Below are 23243 nucleotides of genomic sequence, written 5' to 3' on the forward strand. Positions count from 1 at the left end.
TAAAAATTTAATTTAAATATCTAGGGAAAATGGAACATTTTTACAGGTTCAAAAATTATGAGTAACTTTAATATGCAGGTATGAGGCTAAAATTTTAAGCTAAATTTGATTTTATTTACTGCGCACATAACTGTTGACAGCAACCAAAATGGCGATGTTCGTATGGCTCATGCTTTTATCAACAGTTTCTGGCCAGGCGTCGCAAAACTATATCATAGAAGTAGCATCAGACTCATGTCAAGACATAGATCAGGTTAACACGAAATATAGTCAGTATTATGATTCAGCATCACTTTCTTGTAAACCATGTACCCAAAGCAACGATATTCAAACTAAAAGCGCTGACGGTAAGATATCAGAATGGGCTTGTTTTGTTTTGTGGCGGGTATCCTTTTGCTTACCTTGTCACTGATCGCGCATGATGCTGTCCTATATATTCCCAGATTTTGAGTATTCAATTATTTGATGTTATAATAAAATCATTGGGCTTGGGAGGGGAGCGAAAGTAAGAGCACCCAATATGCACACATGGTTCTGTACACTTTGTGGAAGATAAACCAAAACGTAAAGGATGCAGAAAACATTTTTTTTTCATTACTGAAATGATTAATAGCAGAGGCGAAATGCTTCACATGGATAATGAGTCATATCCTGAGAAGAGATTTACATACCATTTGACGGAGATCCAAACTACTTGTATCTTTACTCCTAACTGTGTGTTAAATGTCTGCATGAGTATGTATGCCTTCCCTTGTGAGCGAAGAAAAATTTCTGTCCTGGGTCTCCTCGACAGACAATAAAGTCTGATTTGATTTGATTTTATACCTGAGTGCAAGCAAGCAAGTGCACACACACACACTAAATCAGTTTTAGATTCTTTGATGTTCTGCTGCAGGACTGACCTGTGTTTGTAAAACTGGGTACCGCTATGTGAAGAATTTGGCCAGCACAGTACTATGTTCAAAGTGTGCAGCTAATGAGGTAACTGCTTCTCCTGCTTGTAAAGATCATAGGTGAACAGTGATAGTATAAATGCAGTATTGCTGGTGCTTGAAAATGTTTAGTTTACTATATATCCCTTTCTTCAAAATAGATTGTTCTATTGCATTAGAGAAAAAAGATACAAAGCTACTTTTATCATTTTATGTATATTTAGAGGGAAACAGGAAAGGGTGTCCATAACATAAGTAAATATATACTTGATATTTTTTACAATAAGGTGTCAAGTTTCTATATTACTTTTATGCTGTTTCATTGGAGATTCCTACCATATATCAGTGTCAAATGACAAACTCATAAATATTTTAATTTCGCTTATTTACTCATAAATATACTTTTAGTTCTAATTTTTTCTTTCATAATTATTATTGTTATACATTAATAAATATTTTTAAATTTCTCTAGATTGTGTCTAGTGATGGCTGGGAATGCATGGTACCATCAGGAGATTGCACTCTTGATAAAAATATAAAAGGTGCAGTATCTGTAACACATTTGGCTGATTGGTTTGTTGAATTTTTGTAAAAAATCTGAACATGTCACACCACTTCTTCCCTCTCTTCGTTGGCTACCAGTTAAAGCTAGAATAGACTAGAAGCTCCTAACTCCATGCTATGGATTCTTGAAGGCTCCTCCCCCAAACTACTTTACTGAAATCTTGTCTGTCTACACTCCTGCTCAAAACCTTTGCTCCTCGTCAGACTCCCGCAATGGAACTCTCTTTCACATCACATTCGCCACTCAGACTTGAAGGCCACATTTAGATGCTCTCTATAAACATATCTGTTCACAAAGTACTATCCCTGAATTACTATTCTTAACTCCCTGGCAATACTGTCTGTCATGCTAACCATCATGTAACAACACCATCTCACACTGTTTATAGTATCTACATCCCTTCATCCATTGCTTTACATTCTACTCTTGTACTTCATCTTTGTGCTGTTCAGTGTGCCTATACGTTCACTGGCTGTTATCTTTTATTTATTGGTCTGCGCGTAAAGAGTGCGATCTATCTTGGTCGTGATGCTGCGTAAGTTCCCATTATTATTATTATTATTTTTGTTGTTACATGGCAGGCTGTTTATGATAATTTGTAATTTTGGGGTTTTTCCAAATTGTTGGAGTAATAAGAATGCAGCTACTTGTGGAATGAAACAAAAAAAAAGTGTTAAAACTGATGGGTTTATATTATATTAAATATATCAGGAATGACTGTGAAAATTATAAATTTGTTATGTATAGGTCAGGAAATGTAAGTAATTTTGTTTCTAAGCAGTGTATATATATATATAGTCTTCGGTTAGATCTCATGCACATAATACAAAATATGTAGCGATAACAGACAGATAAAACCAATGACTACCAATACGGATGGCATCAGCACAGGTATTGGAGTCAACAGACGGTCCAGTTTTATGTATTTCAGATCAGTAGTCTCAGGTGAAGGTTGAAAACCAGAGATACATCCTTCAGAGATGTGCTGACAACTACAGATTTCCTAAAACCATTTATGGCCCATCAGGGCAATATTACTAATGAGTATAGAATATGGAACAAATATAAAATTTCAATAACTCAGAACAAAAAGTGCTTTACAAAATCTCTTGTGCATGTGCTTATTTAGCATCAGGTTTAGAAATGAACATGTTCATGCTTTATTCATTTGTATTTATGATATTATTTTCCTCTGTTCATTGGATGGTGATCATAAATAGGAAATAAATTCCATATAAGCATTCTACAGAGAAGTGTTAACTTTTATCTGTTTTGAACAGTGGAAAGACAACTGAATGGTTCCTGGCAAGGCACACCTTACACACAGACCTGTGTTGCATGTACAGATCAGACAGCTCCCAATACTGAAGCAAACAGGTAGCCCACTTGGTTTTCATGATAATAGAGGAGCTGTATAATCGTTTTTCTGTGATTTTGTGTTTAAACGTTGGTGACCACAAGCCTTGCAAAAAAGAAAGAAAAAATATCAACTAGTAAATGTCTGTCACTTTTGACCTAAACATGATCAATTCTTAAGTGGCGGATATGAGCAAAAAGACACGGTCTTTCAGTCTTTCTGTATTTTTCCCTCCTCTGTCTCTCTCTCTCCCCCCTTCTCTCCTCACTCTCTTTTAATGTGCAGAATAATAGTCAAAAGCATGGGTACCATGATATTGTATATGACCTTTTGCTTGCATGATTACATATTAGAAAAAATAATTCTGTGTACACAGCAGAGAAATTCTGTGTACAAACTCCCATTGGGCTGCATGCAGGACCAGCAGATTGAGGCTGTCCTTCATTGTTTTGGCCATGCAGCTTCTGAATATTACTGTGTGGGAATGAATGCAGTGGCCTGAACCATTCATGAATATGTTTGGCAGATATGAATATGTTGTGGTAACATGTTGTGATATTGTTTTGTGCTTTCATTTTGAGCTGCCCCGAATTGCCCTCTGAGTTAAATAGAGTGTTATATAATCCTAATTAACTATAGTCTTTCCTTAATGGAACAATGCAGTCTTTTAGCTATTACTCATAAATATTGTTTTGTTTTTTTTTTTGGTTTTTTTTTTTCAGATGTGTGCGCTGTAGCGAAAGTCTTTCACTGGGGGCAACCTCCTGCACATGTGCTTCTGATTCTTCAAAATTGGTTGGTTTTATTTATTGGTTGAGCGTGTATTTAAAAGTAAATAGAAAATGAGTATGTATTATGGTTAAAGTATTTATTAGTGAATAATAATTTGTCTGTCACATTTCATTCCTTCATTGCATTCACATAAGTGATTGAAAACTTATGTGCTCAAATAGAATTGATTTAAAAAAGACACAATTTTTTTTCTGTCTTGAAGAGTTTATAGAACAATGAATGTAATGATCCCAATTCTAGAACTTTCTGGCAGAAAGTGAAGTCTCTTACAACAAATGCTTATAATGATCACAATAAAATAGCCCCCCAGACATGGTATGATTACTTCAGAGACCTCCTAAATATAGCACAAACACCATGTGATACTGACTTCGACATAGAGGTTTAAAGCTCATTCCTTGATCACAATAACGGGAACCCTGAGAAATGTTTTCATTTTAGTGTAAACTCAAACTTAGAAGAGGAAATTTCCCACTTGGAAATATGTGAAGCTATTTGTTACCTAAAAAACGCAAAAGCAACCGGACCTGATGGATTGCCATCTGACCTTTTTAAGATTGCAGATAACATCCTCGTGAGATTTCTACACCTCCTTTTTAATAAAGTGTTTTTAAGTGGTACATATCCCGAAAGTTGGTCCAACGCAGTGTGGAAGGTTTTCTCTTGTATATCTGATTCATTTCTAAGAATTATCTTATACTGGTGCAGATTACTAACATTACCTGGACTCAGGTAACCAAAACAATGTTACAATATGTTATGTTTACAAGATAAGACAGGCAGATCCAACTGGGCCTCTCAAGTTAGAATCTTACTATGTAGTAGTGGCTTTGGGTATGTATGTGAATGACCGTTGGTAATTTTCCCTTATTCATTACCACAGTAAAAGATTCAAAGATTGTTTTTGCCAAAAATGGCATGATTCAGTGTCTACTTCTGATCATAGAGACTTCCAGACCTAATCAGAGCAACATACATAAACCAGGTATCACAATGCGAACACAGCCATGCCCTATGTTTGTTAAGAAGCAACTGTTTACCGCTCACTGGGATCACTCTTCATGTTCAGCGCTTAACTTACCTCCGAATAAAACCCTCAGCCCCTATTAGCTACTCGCTGGTAAGGCCAGCGCGTCCCGCGCATTTCGTGTTTCCGACTTTACCCGACAATAGCTAACTGGCGATGCAAATTTAGAACTGCGACCTACATTCTTTGTTCCGGGGGATTCCCTACTTGTGCGCATGTCCAGAAGACGTTAATATGTCTTCCGGGAAAAACAAACAGGCGTGCTCACAGATTTACTATACAACTCTGTGGATGTGCTCTTTTCGCGGAACAAACTTTGTCAGCCTACTTTTTTATAATAATGGAGCCGACGTCTTCCAAACGCCAGCGAGGAGCAAACTGGTCCAGCAGGGAAGTACGGGCATTATTAGAGGTTTGTTCTATTATTATTATTCAACATCAGTTTTTAAACTTCGGTAGTTGTGATTCAGTGATGTAAAAACTACTTTTTACTGATTTTATTTTTAAATATTTGGTATAAACTTAATTTCATTACAGTACTTATATTTAACTATTATTTGTATCTATTATTTTCTCTTTTTTCTATGCCATAGATAACAATATTAATATTTTAAAGCTTCGATTTCACCATTAATTATGAAGTGGTAGTGTCACAGTCATTGCTGCTCTGTGTGTTGGGGTGAGAGTGGGTGGGTCGATGAGGCAAAATAAACATTTCTTTAATTCTTTTTAGCTCTTTTCGGTTACATTTTGTTTTAAAACAATACTGCATAGACATTGAACTTTTTTTCAGTTTAAGAGAGAGGTTTTTGAGATAACTCTAGTCAGCAGCTGCCCAGGTATGGTTTATTAAGAATTAACAATGAATTCAGTTTGATACCAAATGATTTTTTTCACCTTAATATACCTCCACCCCACAGGTCTCTTTGAATTAAAAGGTTCATGGTGTAGTTTTTGTCTTTTCTTTAGGAAAGAGGGGAAGATGACTAGGGGTAGTACTATATGAAAATACATCATTCTACCTCCCCAAAAAAAAATCACTGGCATGATCTGAAAGTGAATTTCATGTCTAAATGTCAGTAAATCTAATGCAAGTGTTAATAACATACAGTTGACTCATACAGCTGGTTGAATGATAGACAGTTTACAGTGCATGGCTATATCACATAAGTTGATTCAGTGAATTTATCATAAGAACAATATTTATGTTTTGCACACAAATAAAATGTACTTGTGCTCATAAAGCCATAAATTAAATTGAAAAGCAAAGGTACATAGACAATCATGAATATTTTGCTGTGCAAAAATCACTTCTTCATCACTATTGTGCATGACTGTCATAAAAGAATATTGCTATGCTTTCACTACATTAAATATTTATGCTTGTGGTTTGATGACACATTGAAAAAAAAAAATGTTGTCCTTCTCAGGAGATCCGTCATAGTGTTATGTACTATGCATCACATTACCCATGGCATGTTCCCTGTATATCTGTTTTGCACACTTTGCCATTACTATACATGAAACAATTTGGATGTTTGTTACAGATTTGCCTTCATATGCACCTGTTCCTGATGCTGGCCTAACAAAGGAAGTGTTCTCTAGTGTAGATGTCTATGATACAAATAGTTTAAGATGTACTCTCAATATATATTCTGAGAAAATTAGTGTCAAGCAGAATTTAAGTTCAGGTCAGCTTTATGCTATACCTAACGCTGTTTGCAGAAATGACAAGTACTGTTAATAGTTTGTAATCTCAGCAGTCCTGTCCAACCTTAAATGAATTTTCAGTAGGATGCATGTGTGGAAGTGTAATGTATCTTAAGAGTGATGTACAATCTAAGATTGCATATTTTTGTGGTGCACAACTTGTGAACCAAATATTGAAACTTGCACTGGTTTTTCATTGTTGTTGTTTTGGGATGAGCAGACATTTAGAGTTGCATGCTGGAATTAATAAAGTTGATCATTCATTTTCATTGTATTTTCTGCCTGTTCCTTAACCGAGAATGTCTAATGCTGATATACTTTACTCTTCTTCAGAATTTTGCTTCAAAGTGAGTGGAAGCCTCAAACATTTATTTCAAAGAGTTGCACATGTAAAATATTGTTCAAGAACAATATAAGATTTTAATAGCCAAGTGACAGCATTAAGAACATGTCTTAGTGATGACCGCTACTCTTGACAAACACTTGCAGAGGCCACCACATGCACTACTGTCTGCAAGCCTATGTCGAAATTTTCCCTTGTAATAATTTCATAAAGGAAACCTCATACATTTTTTGAAATGTCCTGTCCAAGAAGAACTGCATCTTTCATTTATTAAAGTTAAAAAGCATTTGCTACTTTCTAAAGAGATCTGTATGAATGAACAGCTACTAAGTTTCATAAGAATGAAAATTTAACTATTTCTACAGTCACATAGTTCTGATATTGTGAACTCTACAGAAAAGTATAAAATTATGATATATTCACAAGAAAAATCTATTTATAAACTGGATACTAGCAGCTTGACCTGTTGTAACACATGTTGGGCCTACATCTAAACTGTTGACTATGTCTATTGTTGATGTTCTAACTTCGTTATCAAAATAGTTCTGAAATGTATAAAATTATGGTTTAACATATTTACAAGAAAAGTCTATAAACAGATTGGTTCCTGACAGCTTGGCCTGCTGCAACATGGGCTCTTTCTGTGGGAGCATCATGTTCTGAAACAGTGTCATTGATTTTATTGTAGTGATTTTCATTATTTAAATCATTGTTATGTCCAACATCATTATTGTCGCCATCATTGTCTGGCTCTCCCCGATTGAGAACACAGTCACTTCACATGCCTGATCTGGTTCCATCTTCAGACCCTAGAGACAATCCCATCTCTTTTTAGCTATGCCTGAAATACAAACATCATCACCATCTGTAGAAATTTATACTGACTGCTGGAATGTACTGCTAGACCACAATGCAATAACTACATTCACTGTGATTTAAATGAACTACTAGCTGAACATATTGGCATTGTCATTTACAAATAGTATACACAGTACATGTAAACAGGTTTCAATCAAACCAGTATTATTTCCATATAAAACTATTCAATGTATACACATGCTGGGAAAAATATTTAAATATGTTCAAGTCTGACTTTACTATACATAGATACAGTTAATGTGACCAACATGAACATTTGGTGAAAACTTTGATGCAAACTCACATACCAGTTGCATGTACAGCTATGTGCTGTGTTGTATTTCCTTTCCTGCAAGGGGGCAGGATGCTGAAATGATGTCAACAATCACTCTCCTATCATGCAGCTACTGTCACCTAGCATGACCCGGTCCAATAGTCTACAGTTGCTTCCAAAGGCTGCAGACACCCTGGATGCCACTTTGCAAGCACGTTGATAAACATTAACCTGTTCAAATATATATAAATAGCAATATTAAGCTTCGGGTATATGGATTATCGATGCATCAGCCGATGACATTTTGAAATTGTTTGACATGAGCCACACTAAATATAAAACAAAACATGTTTATTAATTGTGATGATAAGAAAGTTTTGGTTAATGGTATGAGAGTGTTTTTTAATTCCTAATATCTTGGGATTGTGTAGTAGCAGTCTATTTTCTGCTTTTACAAAAATGTTTAACAGATATTAAAGTGATTATAGATGTTATCTGCAAAATTTTCGAAGAGAGAACATTTTAGTCTATGGGGAAAATATTAAATGCTTGTATTTATCCTGATTAGGCATTGGAGAAGAGTCTATACTGCAACAATTTATGGTACTTCGAAAGGTTTAGTCATATGTGAATAAAAAAGGCAACTATATTGATTACAAAGTATTACCTGAACATTCAGTGAATGAAAATATTTTCCATTCACGTACTGGTGCTCATTATTTTCGCCGCCTGAATGTGGATATGCGTCCCGTCGATGTATCCAACAACACTCGGAAAAACCACCGCTGGCACAGAACTTTCCCTTCTCTCTGCGTCTCGCTAGTCGGGAAAGACGATCCATCGTCGAGCATGTCGTAGTAGCGTTTGGTCACTCTCCTCACGATGTGACATTTCTCTTCGGAAACTCCGATCAAATCGCCGCACACACACATTCACACACACGTAAAAATGATCCCGTTGCGAAGTGCAAAGCATACTCGTCTGCTTGAGGGAACATTGTTCCCTCGATTCGACATTTCCAATTCACCTTCTACCTCATAGACAATAGACATTTTATCAACTCCACGAAATTCAAATTTCGTGTACACTTCTACATCATTGTAAAGATATAATTGTCCCTAAATATTCTGTTTCGACAAGATTTCGCCTGTTTAGCGAGAGCACAGCTACTACAGTCGCCATTTTTCTGCGCTAATAGCCGCGTAAAGGCGGGTCCCCCCTGACCATAACTTACCCCGCGATAGGGCCGACTTATTCGCTATTAATTTCGACGTGGGAGCCACTTTTTGCGCTTAAGGGCTGATAAGCTAGTTATTCGCTGGTAAGTGGGATAAAGGCGCAACATGAAATCCACCCCAGTGTGAACAGAGTGATAGTCAAAGTGTAAAAGACCTGTACCATTTTTTGTTAACATGCCCGAAATATACAGTCCTACGTAATAGATATATCTCACTTTTTTATCATAAATTCCACTAACCCTCTAAGGTTCACCTTTTGTGTAAAAACCTTAAGGGAAAAATAGCTACTAATGTTGCCCTCTGCATAACAGAATGCCTGAAAATGAGGACACCATGACAGTGTACATATGATCGCTCAGTTTTGAAGGTCATTATACTGTTTACTTTTAAGCTGACACCTCAAACATAACTGAAATATTGATCTTATACAGCCACCCAGTTGACATGCATGTAATTAGCAGTATGTGATGTTGATATGGGCCAGATGTCCTCTCCAAAACTGAATGATAATTATTATTATTAGTATTAGTAGTAGCAGTATTCCTGACTGATGAACAGACACTAAAATCTAATTTCTCAGTTCATCGTGTTCAAAGTGGATGAATATTGACTGAACCATGATTATGAAAATATATTATTCTATAATTTAATCCATATTTTTAGAAACAATAGCTGTTACAGATGCACAGAAACTTAGAAGAAAAGTACTAATTTTACGCATGTTTATGATTATATGAAGCAAAAATTATCAGATTTTCTGTACAAAAGCATATATTTTTATGGTGTGTTCTTGTTGCTTTGTTTGCCTGTTCATTATAGGCCGGAGGATTTTGTTTCCCATCAAATGTCACACTCATAACAGGAGACAGACTGTTTGAAATACCTAGCATTGTAAGTTTTGTTTAAAACATTTATCTTAATCTTGCACTTGTCTTGAAAAAAAAAAAATTGCAGTCTGTGGATTGACGTTGATGAAATAATTAGTAGTAATAAATAATTAGTGACTGGAAAAAAAGAAAATAATCTTTAGAAGCATTGTCTGGACATACTCATTATTCTCTCTTTTCACCCTAATTGCTTGCATGTAATTTTTTTCAGTCATCATTTGTTAACTGTTTTATTGAGGCCATCATATAACTTTGTGCTTTTGTGAGATTAGATAAATGAAGGTTGCAGACAATAATGACAGCTTGGAGAATCGTATGTGGACTGAGACTCATACTTGTGATTACAGGAAGGCACAGACAATGTGAAATCTAGCTATTTTCAGGCCAATCTTCAAGCAGCACATACCATGTGCAAGGTAAATATTTATAATCATCTGGGTGAGTCTTAATGGCTATCCTTTAAAAAAACAGAAAACTAACCTTTCTGGCAAGTTAGCAGGACATATAAATGTCATCAGTTTGTAACAAAAATGACTTGGGATTTTTATTTTAGTTTTTGAGATAAGCATGTAGCTTGAACCACGAACTTGTATTACTGGACTGCTGGCAGGCGCTTTTTTTCATGCTAATAATATGGATTTCCTAATATCAAGGGAAATGAGATCTTGTCCTCTTTTGGAAACTAGGTGAGAATTGCACTGCTCAAAGTCTTGTATTTTAAGTGGAACAGGTCTTTCCTTAGTTCTTTGGAATTCTTAGCATAAAATTAAGTAAACCCCCTTATTTGAATATATATTATTTGCCTTTAGACATAATTTTAAAACTTATGTAACATGTATATATTTTATATTTCAATTTTTTTTTTTCTATATTTCTTTCTGCTACAATAGATTTTCCAAATCACTGCACATGCATTATTGAGATTAGAAATATGGTCAATTACTATGGTGCATGTGCTTAATAATGCTGTTGTGTATTCAAAAGGAAATACACTTTTAGTGCAATATTACTGGTTTATCTTGCTGTTTCAGGAGTATGGTAATGTTACGGCATGCCAAATAGTGGCAAATTTGTGCGTGCTCATCTTGTACAATGAAGCCACTGGACGGATCTGTAGTGCATTCAAACAACTAGAGTAAGATAGTTTGAATTTTTAACAGTTGATCTTTGAATAGAATTTATACAAACCAGACTCATTAAAATACTGGCTGAAAGGTGTTGACTGTAGCCAGAATGCAATCTTTAGTCATTGCCTGTTAGTACTGGAATAACACAGCAAATACCTCAGTCCAGTGCATGGAAGGCAAGTGAAATCATGGTGTAAACAAATAATTTTTTTATCTCTTGACTGAATAAAACTTTTACGAATGAAAGTCTGATTGTCTAAAATTCTTTCTAAAAAACTCTTCTGTTTTCTTTTTTTCTTTTTCTGTTTGTTATCACTGTTTCTTTCTTGTATTTCTTTTGAAAGGTTGGTAAATTCGCTTCACCTATGGTGCAAGTACAATCTTTGACATTTTACATATTATATTGCATTATTGGTCCACATCTTTTGTTGTGCTGTGTGACTCACTATATGCTGCCTATTTAGAATGTTACAGTTTCTCCCATTTATTTTATCTTGCTGGAGGAAGTGGGGGCATTTGTGGGTGAACGAGTTTACAACTTGGATTCATTACATGCTCATGCAAATGATAATCAGCTGTGTTGTTTCTTGTAACTTAAAATCGTAAACTTTATCAGCAGCAGAGGCTAATCATTTTATTTGCTCATACTTAACAATGAACATTTCCAGCATGTTTAGTATGGAGTGCATACCAGAATATGTGTATGGGGAGGGAATAGGAGTATACGTAATAAGCACACACACATATTTGCATGTGTACATGTATGTGTGAGTGTATTGAAAGATATTCAGAAAAATATTTATTCAAATTTAGTATGTGCATTGGTGGGGTTCTTTCCCTTGAAAAAAATAGTTGTTAACATCTGAATAGGATTATTAAATATTTTGCATGAAAGCAGGGTAGTGCCAAATTCCTCAATGCAGATTCCAGTACTAAATTAGAAAAATTTCACAAGTACTCTCTTTATAAATCTTCTATCTGACTACTTCCAGATAATACTACTTTTGTGCGCCTTATCCTTGGAGGAAAAAAAAATCCTATTTCAAGTTTCTGTGTTAACTAAAGTGTTTTCACATTATCAGATGCTTATCAGGATTCAGTTTCAGCAATTGTGTGTTAGCACCAAGTGCTGTTGTACCTTTTTGTACCTTGTTTCTAATGTTTTAGGCAAAGTGCCAACCTGTTAAATTTTCCTTTTCATCTTGCAGAGAGAACAGGGTATCAAATCTACCACAGTTGTATTTCACTGGTTATGCCAGTGATGTAATTGATAGTCAAGACATCAGTGATTCCTATACCATGACCCCACCAATGACAATTCCTTTTGTAGCTGTCATTTACTCCCTGAATGGAAAATACCTGAAAACAGAGGCTCTTACCGATGGGCTTCTGCAGCTGTGTGACACTACAGCGACTCTTGCAAATGCTGCTTATGTTTTTGGCACTTACTACTCTTATTCAGTATGTACATAGAGTTTCATACTTTTTTTAAGATCAAGCTTACTTTGAGCTTAAAGTAATTACTATACAGTAGAGTTTTCAATATCAGCTCTTCAACCCACCGTTTTACATAAATTTCATGGGAACTGAAATATTAAAAAAAAATTCGACTTATTTCTTAATGTTTGGATCATAATCTTTTCAATATTACCTTTTTAACCCACTGTTTTATTTTACCTAAATTCTATGGTAGCTTAAATGTTTTTAAAAGTTAAATTTATTTCTTAGAGTTAATGTTTGGATCATTATCTTTTTCAAATGCTATGTTGGTTTGATCACTTTATATGTGTTAAAAAGGCTGCTAGTTTCACAATGTAGGCCTTTTGATTTTTTTTTTTCAGTGCAGTATCAAGGCTTTGAAGCTATGGAACACTGCAAAATATCCTCTGTATTTTTACGACATATGTATCCTGTTCACAAATTTTAGTTGATATTTAATGTGTTACCATGTTTAAAACCTTCATGGGACATTTGGCATTACATGCTTTTGTCCATAAAATTTCAGTCTCAAGCTCCAAGAAAAATTACATTTTGTTACAGTTATTTGTTGTAGGTACCCTTTTTCTATTTAGTTTTGGACTGCCTCATGAATAATGATGCTATCAGTACGTTTGTAACAGTAGAAAAACAACTTCAGTTGGTTCATCAATATGACTGTGTAAAGCAGTGGTTCTCAAAGTGTGGTCCACGGGCATAAGTCAGGTACTCCACGGCAAGTCATCATATGTCAGCAAAGGGATGTTTAAAGTGATGCATTCCTCATATTAACATTTTAATTACAAATAACGTGGTATGTAGTTTTATGTCATCTTATTACTATACTACTGTCACAAAAGGACATTTAGTTTTGAATTGTAATGAAACAAATGCGGCAATTTAAATTTGAAATTCATAGTACAGAGTGATTTTTAGGCCTTGGTGGTTCGCCATATTTTTTACTTAATTAAAGTGGTCCGCGGTCCGAATACTTTGAGAACCACTGGTGTAAAGTAACTGTTGGGTAATAAGATAATATTGAATAATTGAATAAATTTTGACATATGCTATTTCAAATATAAAACCTTTAGGTATGATATAGGAGAAACCTAGATGAGAAAATGTTCAGAATCAGCAAAGATTTTATATGGTCCCACATATTTTGCAATTAAAATACTGTCCAGATTTCTGATTAGTAACCTTGACATTCAGATTTGAAATACACTAACAATGGGCAGAAGTTTCTTTACAAGGTCCCTCTTCGGTTTCTAGATTTAAGGAAAGGAGACATCCTAGTGAATCAAGGTGACTTTAAAAAAGTGTTTTTGATATTCTCTGCTCAAAATATAAACAAAATATAAAATATTTTAAATTTAAAATGTTATAAATTATAAGTTCTACTCATTTTGTTGAATATGCAGATGAAGAACAGCAGAATCCATGTTAAGTATTAGTTTTATGCACCATTTAAAATTCCTTTTTAGTTTTTTTAATTTATTCTCTTTGCCTCTATGAGCTTTATGTTCTGTGTATTTTAGTATGTGTGTGTGTGCGCGCGCGCACATGTGGATGTTTTCTTGATTTTGTGTTAATGATGTGTAGGTCAGACGAGGGACTGGGTAGTAACAAGGCGTATGTTCCTCGTTGATAATCTAATGACTGTTGAGCCATCTCAAACAAGTAAGAGATCATATACAAGTCTTGTGATTATGTATTTAAATGCTAGTGTGTGAGGAAGTCTGTGTCAGTGGCAAGGAGCTGTATAGTCATTAGCGCTTCAGTCTTATTTACTTTGTTTATCTGTTGTTGTTCTTTTCAAAGTTTGCTTAAAATGATGAACGGCTAGTTCCAGAATTCTATGAATGCCATAAATGGAGCCGAAGTTTCAAATTGTTTCATGTAGTTTAACTTTCAAATGTACTTCTTTCAAGTTGGTGTGCTGTTTTGGTGAGAAGAATGTCTTTTATTGTTGCTTACAGGGAGATGGTAAGAAAATTCAGAACCGTCATCATTAAATGATAGTTTACATTTATTTCCTCTCCTCATGAGCTAGTTAATTAAAAATCATAATTGTAGGAGACAATATAAAAGGTACTTCACTTACTAATGCTGACAAAGTTGAAATACCTTACATTGTTTCAGAGAGAAAAGGCAGTTATTTTCACTGAGATCTGTAGATTACTCAGTTTGCATTAATCATCCACAGTCATTCTTCATGTAATTATAGCTTTTTCACATAGGCCTTTGATTTATAGCGTGTCAAACTGTACCTGCCATTAAATCCTCATTCTCATATTTTTAAAGCTTCTTTTAATCCTACACATCAGGTACAACACAGGTTGCTAAATATGTACGCTATGCTAAGGACATCACCATTTACATGGCACTGCAAGATGGCACTACAGATGGAAAAATAAAAATTCCTTACTTCACCATCAAATATGCAGAAGTTTCTCGTCAGTCTGCAGAAGATGGGGCTGCAATCCAGGCAAGAAGTTTAATTATATGCATTCACAGATATTGAGATTAAAAGTCCATGTAGCAGCTGTTTCATTTTTTTAATCGTCTGTGGGTTTTTTCTGTCCTTCTGGAACTACAGTCACATGCTCAGGCAAAGATCTGGAAATTTCAGAACAACCATGTTGGAGGCATATTAAGCTACCTTTCAGGATCATGCAAATCTACTTTGTTTTTCAGGAGAACACTGAATTTCATTTATATAGGTGTTCTGAAAGCTTGAGTTCCATAAAGATATTTTCTTTGCTGAAACCAAATTTGAAATTCAACAGTTTTATAGAAAATTTAATTACTTTTTTCAGATCCTGCTGATATTCTCACATTATGACTGTTACATTTCATAGATTTCCTGTACAAAGTAAAAATTAGGGCCTTGGGCAAAGTAAAAACAAAACATAACTCCACCAATTTCTTACTTCAGTAGGTTTCTGCTGGATTATGGAAGAGTGGACTACAGAACTAGCAGATTAATGCTACATGATAGTCAATCAAAATATTATGTTTTGTGCTCTTTTAAAATTCACATTCTACCATCAGATCTTGGGATAAACATGAAGTCATGCCATGAGGAAAAATTACAGCTGTTGCATTTATTTCCAGCAAAAATGAAAAAATAAATATTAAATATTGCTTATTCGAAAATTCACTTGCAGGTTTCCTTTAGTGTCCAGTATACTATGAGCTGGTCAAAGTACTACCGAGACTTCCAGATTTCCTGTGGTACTCTTGGAACACTGTCAATGCTATATGCTGGGTACAGAACATGGGTGTGGTCCAAACGAGCTGGGCGCCCAGCCATTGACTTTCCATCAATCGTCAACTTCTTCTTCTTCTTGTGTGGAGCAATGTCAAACTGCTTTTTTGTCATTGCGTTTGGTGTTTCCTTCTATTGGTTTATATTTTTTAAGGTAAGGCCTTTACCTTTTAAGTTCACTTAAGTGATCAGAGAAAGAGACTAAAATTCCATTCTGAAAGTCAGTCACTAGATATTTTGGTGTCAGATAATGAGGTGGCAGTCTTTGGGTCTTTTATATTTGACTGTGCACGGTTTTCTCTCTGCTGCTTTGAGTGTATTGGCTCCATGTAAGACCATGAAATTATGAAAACATTTGCATGTGCTGGTGATCATTATGTTTGCAAATGTACAGAGACAAGATGCTGTGTATCTGCTGCATCCAGATGGAGGTAACATTGAAGACTGGCTGGGGCTTGCTGCAGCTGCATTTGCCTTGCGCTGCCTCAGCCTAATACACATGATCGTCATGCAGTGCACTGTAGACATTTTCTTTATGGACTGGGAACGTCCTAGGGGCATCTCACGTTCACAAGATGGCAAAAAGACTACCGAGGTGCCGGTGACTATCTGGAGGACTTTCTTTGTTGCTAATGAATGGAATGAAATTCAAGCTACACGCAAGATCAACAAGGTTTTTCAGGTGTGGTACAGCAACTGTTTTTTATGGTAGCCTATTAAGAGTGATAATCAAACATAAATACATCTTTCATGCTACTGTCTTTAAAGATACTAAATGCTATAAACCTCCTAGCCAAGACAACCATCCACACGAAATTTGTTGTTGATGTCAATTTTAAACGAAATCAAGACTTTATGATATAGCTCAACATTACAAGCAAGATTATCAATGGTTTTGATTTGATCATTTAATTAACAAAAATATAAAGGGTCATTGCTTTTTGCCAAACTTTCAGACTTTTTTTTTTTGATATAGATTTTTGCTACAGTTTTCTTCTTGGAGGTTGTGGGGTTTGTTAATACTACCACCAAGGATCCTGATGGTACTATCAACAAGTCTGCAGATGGATATCAAGCAGAACAATCATTCATCTACCGCTTTGCTTTAGCTGTTCTTGTCTACCTGGTCATTGGTTAGTGTCAATCAGTGCTTGTCCTGAAAAACAAGACCTGGTTCATTTACATATTAATTTCCAAATTATATGCTGAGCTCTAAAAAAAATTAATTTACAAATAGTCTTGGATTTATGAGAAAAAAAACCATGAAGATACTTGTATTTTTTATTAAGAGTGTAATTATGGAACTCAAATATGGCTCAAATCCAGTGAAGGGGTGTTCTTTTACCTTTAAGTGCTATAAATTATGTTGGGCTCTTTAAAAATGTTTGCAATATTTACAGGTATTTTTTTCGACCTATTAATATTTTTTAAAGTAGTAAAATTGTTTGCCATCTAAGAATTTTGAGCCACTTTTATGATCCCAGCTTTGTCATATGAAAAAAGTAATGAATTATATGATGCTACATTCTCGGTGTCAAGGGCCCTAACTCCAGTTCTGCTGTGTAGGTGTGGTGCAGTGGATCTTTTTCACCTTCATTTATGAGCGTTTTGTGGAGGACCAGGTGCAGCAGTTTGTAGACCTGTGCTCTATGAGTAACATCAGTGTCTTTATCATGTCAAATGCACAGTTTGGATTCTACATTCATGGACGATCTGTACATGGCAAAGCAGATGCAGATATGCAAGAAATTTGTGAGATGATGAAGAGAGAAGAGGTGAGACAAAATATATTTCAGAAGAAAATTGAATTCTGTAAAGAAAATATTCATACAATAATATATTTCTGTAATTTATCTTTACTGGTTGCTAAAGAGCTACAACCAACGAAACAAAAAATAAATAAGATGCTTTACTTCCTTCCTAGGAGGATATATTTTCTTTATCAATTTTTCAGTCAAAGTCATCATTTCTTCAACTGGAAGTATCATTTATTCAGCTTCTTGAACTGACATTTAGGAATATTCCTCACAATATCAGATAATCATGATAAAAACAGCCTGCCAACAGAAAATGTTTTGATTGTTACTAGTCCTTTTTTTCTCACAGGAAAACCTTTGTGGTCAGCGAGGTTTAGTACCAGACACAGAAGCCCAGACCTTTATGATGTCCATCCCCAGGCGTCTGCGTCTCAAATATGATCAGGTGTACCTGCCAGCTGCTCTAGAGGTGAGTGGTGTTAGTGCTGTAAAAGTCTACAATTATTAGCTTATAGTTTTGACCAATTAAACTGTTTCTTAGCTGTGCTTAACAAAATGTGGGTAAAGCATCTGCACACAAGGCAAGAGCCACACTACCCAGTTTGATATGTGTGTAATGGAGCGTACTTCCCAGTCTTATCCTGCTGATGAAAAGAGACCTTCTTAAAGGAGACAAAAAGGGTGAAGAGATGAGCACCAGTCTAGTGCCTCCACCCTAATAACAGAAAGGTAATGGAGCAGCTAGTAACCTTTTCTTTTTAAATTAAAAAATTAAAATTCCAAAGAAAGGCAACAACAAGAGCAGTCCCAGAACTATCAAACAATATGCCTAATAAGTCATACTAACAAGGTTATACAAAAGGTGATTCAAAAACCCCATTCCTGTGGCTGAGAAGCCGCTAACAGAGGAGCAGGCAAGCATCATATGCACAGCAAGGCATAGATCTTCATGAATGGAGTGCAGCTCAAAGAGGTACAAAGCTTCTAGTACCTGAGTACTACAGTCTCCTAGGATGGCGGCTGCGCAGCGGACTCTCATTCACAGAGTGCCTCAGAATCACAACTGCAACAGATACAGGCTGTATGGGTCTCTCATGGTCTCCATCCTGGTGTATGGCTGTGAATGATGGACTTGAACGATGTTTGCCGTGACAAGATCTTACAGAAATACTTATCCAAATGCTTAAGGAGACTGCTCTGCATCTCTTACAAATAGCACAAAATGTATGACTTCATACACAGTGCAATCGCCATCCTGGTACCCCCTACCCCAGGAATCTCTGCTCATCACCATCAAACACCAAAAACACGGTTTAACCATGTCACAAGGCATATCACCTTACTAAAGGCAGGTGAGATAGGTGGAAGGAGGGGACAACACCAAAGTAAACAGAAAAATCAGTGGCTGACAAACATAAAGGAGTGGACAGGGCACCAACAATAAAGCTCAAGACCAGCTTCAGTGGCGAATTCTTGCCACTGCTGTTTTATCAGGTTCTCCTGATGACTTGCTCTGCATCCATGTGATGCTGTTTAAGGGGATGATGATGATTGATGATGATATGGGTTTGTATGTGCATGCATTTGTTTATGTATGTTTAGAGTATGTGTATATTGTACATACAGCAGCAGCAGAAAATGTAAATGGTAGTGATGATACTGGTCTTGATGAAAACAATGACAATGAATGAAACAAGAAAAGTATGAAAGCTAAATTATAATAAGAGAAGATTGTTACTTGAGGAGACAACAAAGTAGGTAAAACTTTGAGTTGTGTGTAGTTTCATATACATAGGCTAAGAGGATAAAAAACAATATCAGACTTCTTATCTTTCTGCACTGCAGGCAGCTGGTGCTGTTGGGAGGATGGAACAAGGCAGACCTGGTAGCCGTCTGTCCAGCAACAAGGAGAAAAGTATAGAGGCATACAACACACTTAATAAATTTCTCTGTGCTTTTATCGATCATGTAAGTTTTCTTTCCTTTTTGATTTTGAGACCAAATATTTTTACTCTAAAGTTCTTTATGGTCTAAATAGGTGAAGATTCTTATAAACTGAGTTTAAACTAAACCCTATTTGTCCTATTTATAAACAGATGCTTTTCTAACACATAATTTTGCATAGTCATCCTTGTAACAGCATAATTTCTAGTCAGAGATCTAACAGCTCATGAGGGCTTCTTAAGCAAGTCTATCATCTCTTGAGCTCATAATATGTAAACATGTGTTAAGATTTGACCTTTTATGGAAGAATAAATGGAGGTGCAGGTGGGAGCAGTGTATTGATAATGTGGTTGTCACCCAGATCCCAAGAATCAAGGGCTATACAATTAAAATCTTTTCTCCACACCTTATGTCTCGACTTGGTTTTTCTGGGTATTATACTGTCCTCCCTCTGAGACTGTATTTTTCCAGAAGTGTTTAAACTGAGATTAAAAGAACTTTTCAGTCAACTAACAAAACAGTCTAGCAGCTAGGTTTCAGGCAGATGCACTTTTTGCACTCTTTTTTGGTCACAAAGTACTTATTTGTATTATGCTGAAACTGTATTCCCAACTTTATCCTGAATTCAAACCTTGGTAGTGCCATCAGCATCAATGCCAAAATAATATGTAACATTATCTGTAATCAGATAATATAATTCTCTATTATATTTGTGAAAATGGAGTGTAATATTATTTTTCTTGATTAAATTTTGTGGTTTTTTTCTCTTTCTACAGTCTTTGCGAGATGTAGACTATGTTGTAAAGGACAAGACTTTGCTAGAAAGTATCATGGACACAGAATTTTTTGATGCTTCGGAAAAGGGAATTTTCTACAATGGTAATATTTTGTTGGTGGCTTTTGCTTGTGTTTTATTTTGTTGTCATTACATGCTCAATTATAAATCTATAAAAGTTATACCTCAGTATTTTCTCCAGCTTCTTTTCTTCATTAAAAAAAATTCATTATTTGTTTTATACTATATCCCTGTAAGCCCTTGCTTCTTGACTTAATGTATTCAGCTGATTTCTTCTGTAAGAATATGGCATTGCTTGTCCTGTGATAAGTTTTATGATAACTTTCATATTTCTAATTATGACACCTCTGTTCAAAGATTTTGTTCATGCAAATTACTGCACGTGATGTTGTGTTGTTTAGTTGTTTTTTTTTCTTTCCAGATAATGGCCATTCCTTTGACCAAATCTTGTTCTACGGCAATGAAATGTCGCTTCTCTTGTTTGATGTGCTACTGTTTTGTATGGTTGATTTCATCTGGATGAACTATGTTCTTGATGGTGTCATCACTTATATCATTACTGAGGTTTGTATTTGCCAGAAGCACATGTAATTCTAGGTGGTTATTGCTAGAAGTTATAATGGTTTTCAGAATTTCTATAGTTTCTTTCACAAGGTAATTTTATAATGTTTTGAACTGTGAAATGCTTGAATTGCAAACTTTTTCTTCTATCTGTTGATCTGATTGAGATAACTAGATTCTGGATATTGTCACTTGCATAACTACTGCCTAAAATATGCAGATAGACATGATTTTGTATATTATCACCTACATAATTAGTCTAAATATGCACATAGATATCATTCTAGGAGACTTCTGTCTTGAATTATTCTTCTTATCTTTTGCAGTTGGTCTGCATGATTCGTGACACAGCTGGACGCAGGAATCTTGTCCGAAAGACATTAGTTGATGAGAGATTTTTGATATAGTTTTATCTGCCTCTTCTCCCTCCCCCTCCAAACAAAAGCTAGCTTGTTTTTGAAAGGTCTGAGATTAAAGTGCCTTTACCAGGTAATTCATGCATTTTAGGGAAAAACTGATATCTAACTTAAACATGCATCCTTTGATATTGGACTTACACCTTAGTAATCTATCTTTAGTCATGAATTCCTTGTTGATGTCGATTAGCTCCCTTTATTTTAGCTGGTTCTAAGAATACCAGCCACAAAAAAGATAACAGTTCGCAAGCAACCGTCCATATTGCCAGTGCATTTTAAAGTTTGTGTCTGTTATCATTAAAACCTTAAATTTCATTTATTGGTAGGAAGGTCACAGCACCATGCATCTAATATGGATTACAATTGTAATTCATATTTTTTTTATATTGTGTATATGTATTGTTATATATATGTATATACACATATGTAGATGTGTGCAACTGACAAACGCACATACACATGTGTACAGGCCCATTCTTAGCCCCCACGGGGCCCATGGCATAAGGAATGTGTGGGGGCCCTTGATGCCACAGTTCTAGTTGGGATCTAAAGACATTTTTTCCAGCAGGAATAATTACCATATTAATCAAAAGAGCAGGGCCCCTGGTGACTATCAAAAGCTCGTGGTCCTAGGCAGATGCCTCATCTGCCTGTCCTTGAGCATGGCCCTGCATGTGCAAATATATTCTCAAGTATACTAATGTTACTGTTTGCATCTATGTCACTTGTTATACATTACATCCATATGGTAACAAAAAAATTAAATGCTAGTTGTTGAAGCAGACAGTAAGCAATAGTAATGTCCACTAAAAGCAACCTGGGGTGAGACTATTCAATGCTTTCATAATCTCCACATATTCACATAGATCATTGCTCTTCAGGTCTTAAATTTGGATTTTCTTCTATTTATATTAGCTGTTATGATAATTAGTAGTAGTTGTTTGTTGTTTTTTTCTTCAAGTGTGTCTGAATCTGAAGAGGCACATTTATTAAAGATCTTTTTCATTAAAATGACTTTTTATGTTTTACAATAAGTTCATTTGACATAATAAATTTATTAACTATTAGGGCATCAGTAACTGAAGATGTTAAATTTTCATCTCTGTGTAATTTGACAAAAAGTTGTGTGCATGCTTGTACTTCTTAGAGAAAAGGGTTGAGAATGCAATTAAGCATAAGCATATGACATTCAAAGTATTAGCAGGATTCTCTTTTCTTTAATGAAATGGGAAAACAGAGAGTGTTCCACGACTGAATTGATCAAGACTGTCTCGATATAAAGCACCATTCTGTACTGCCTTCCAAATTGTTTTGAATCAATGTATGAGACAACTGGTAGAACATTATCACTGATATATTCTTGTTCATTCTGTATAATTGACAGTGAATTGTTATTAGTATATCTGTACGGCATTCCTACAATGGTTAATATTATGTCATAACTATATGATAAAAAAATAAAATATGCAAAATTTTGCTTTAAGTCTTCAGAGATTTTAATGATTTTTGTCTTTGTTGTTAAAGACCTCTTCGTTATCTCTTCTTCCCATCTATTGATCAGTGATAGGTACATGATCTCAAGAAGGAAAAAGACAGGGTTAGGCTCCAGTACAAAAAGAAAAAAGGAAAATGATGATCAAATAATACATCACGACTGGGGTGTATAAATCTATCACAATTAAATGGGAGATGATGACGATTAAGTTGAGCACAGAAACAGAATATTTCAGTCATATGAAAACTGCAACACCAAAATTGGAGTATAAAAAACAAAACACCAACCAAAACCCACTTTCAATCCTTTTTATTTAAACTATAGTAAGAGGGGTGTAAAGACGAACAAGAACGCTCTTAATGATCATCGATGTATCCCACTTTGTTAAAACAATTGCGTATTTGTAATATTTGTTTA

At 35.2% G+C, this 23243-nt stretch overlaps 2 protein-coding genes and 1 long non-coding RNA gene across 3 annotated transcripts; 2 read left to right on the plus strand and 1 right to left on the minus strand.

Annotated features, from left to right (window-relative positions):
* Positions 1-132: 132 nt before the first annotated feature.
* Positions 133-22653, plus strand: LOC112577205 (meckelin-like). Its single transcript, XM_025260217.1, has 22 exons — positions 133-347; positions 896-981; positions 1405-1474; positions 2778-2874; positions 3577-3649; positions 9916-9987; positions 10331-10399; positions 11015-11118; positions 12319-12571; positions 12952-13015; positions 13799-13891; positions 14189-14266; positions 14914-15074; positions 15757-16011; positions 16252-16539; positions 16834-16990; positions 17424-17632; positions 17964-18083; positions 19460-19582; positions 20335-20437; positions 20776-20918; positions 21242-22653. The coding sequence occupies exons 1-22, from the start codon at positions 149-151 to the stop codon at positions 21320-21322; spliced, it is 2898 nt and encodes a 965-aa protein (XP_025116002.1). The 5' UTR covers positions 133-148; the 3' UTR covers positions 21323-22653.
* LOC112577206 lies at positions 3662-6652 on the plus strand. The gene is made up of 3 exons (XM_025260218.1): positions 3662-5085; positions 5467-5512; positions 6221-6652. Exons 1-3 carry the CDS (start codon positions 5014-5016, stop codon positions 6415-6417), a joined length of 315 nt encoding a protein of 104 aa, XP_025116003.1. The 5' UTR covers positions 3662-5013; the 3' UTR covers positions 6418-6652.
* On the minus strand, positions 6736-9109 carry LOC112577207. Its single transcript, XR_003102022.1, has 3 exons — positions 8526-9109; positions 7893-8089; positions 6736-7567 (listed from the first exon to the last, which is right to left on the minus strand). It is a non-coding gene; the product is annotated as an uncharacterized LOC112577207 (long non-coding RNA).
* Positions 22654-23243: the final 590 nt, after the last annotated feature.

Source organism: Pomacea canaliculata, linkage group LG12 (genome assembly GCF_003073045.1).
Source record: "Pomacea canaliculata isolate SZHN2017 linkage group LG12, ASM307304v1, whole genome shotgun sequence".
In the NCBI taxonomy this organism is placed as follows: domain Eukaryota; kingdom Metazoa; phylum Mollusca; class Gastropoda; order Architaenioglossa; family Ampullariidae; genus Pomacea; species Pomacea canaliculata.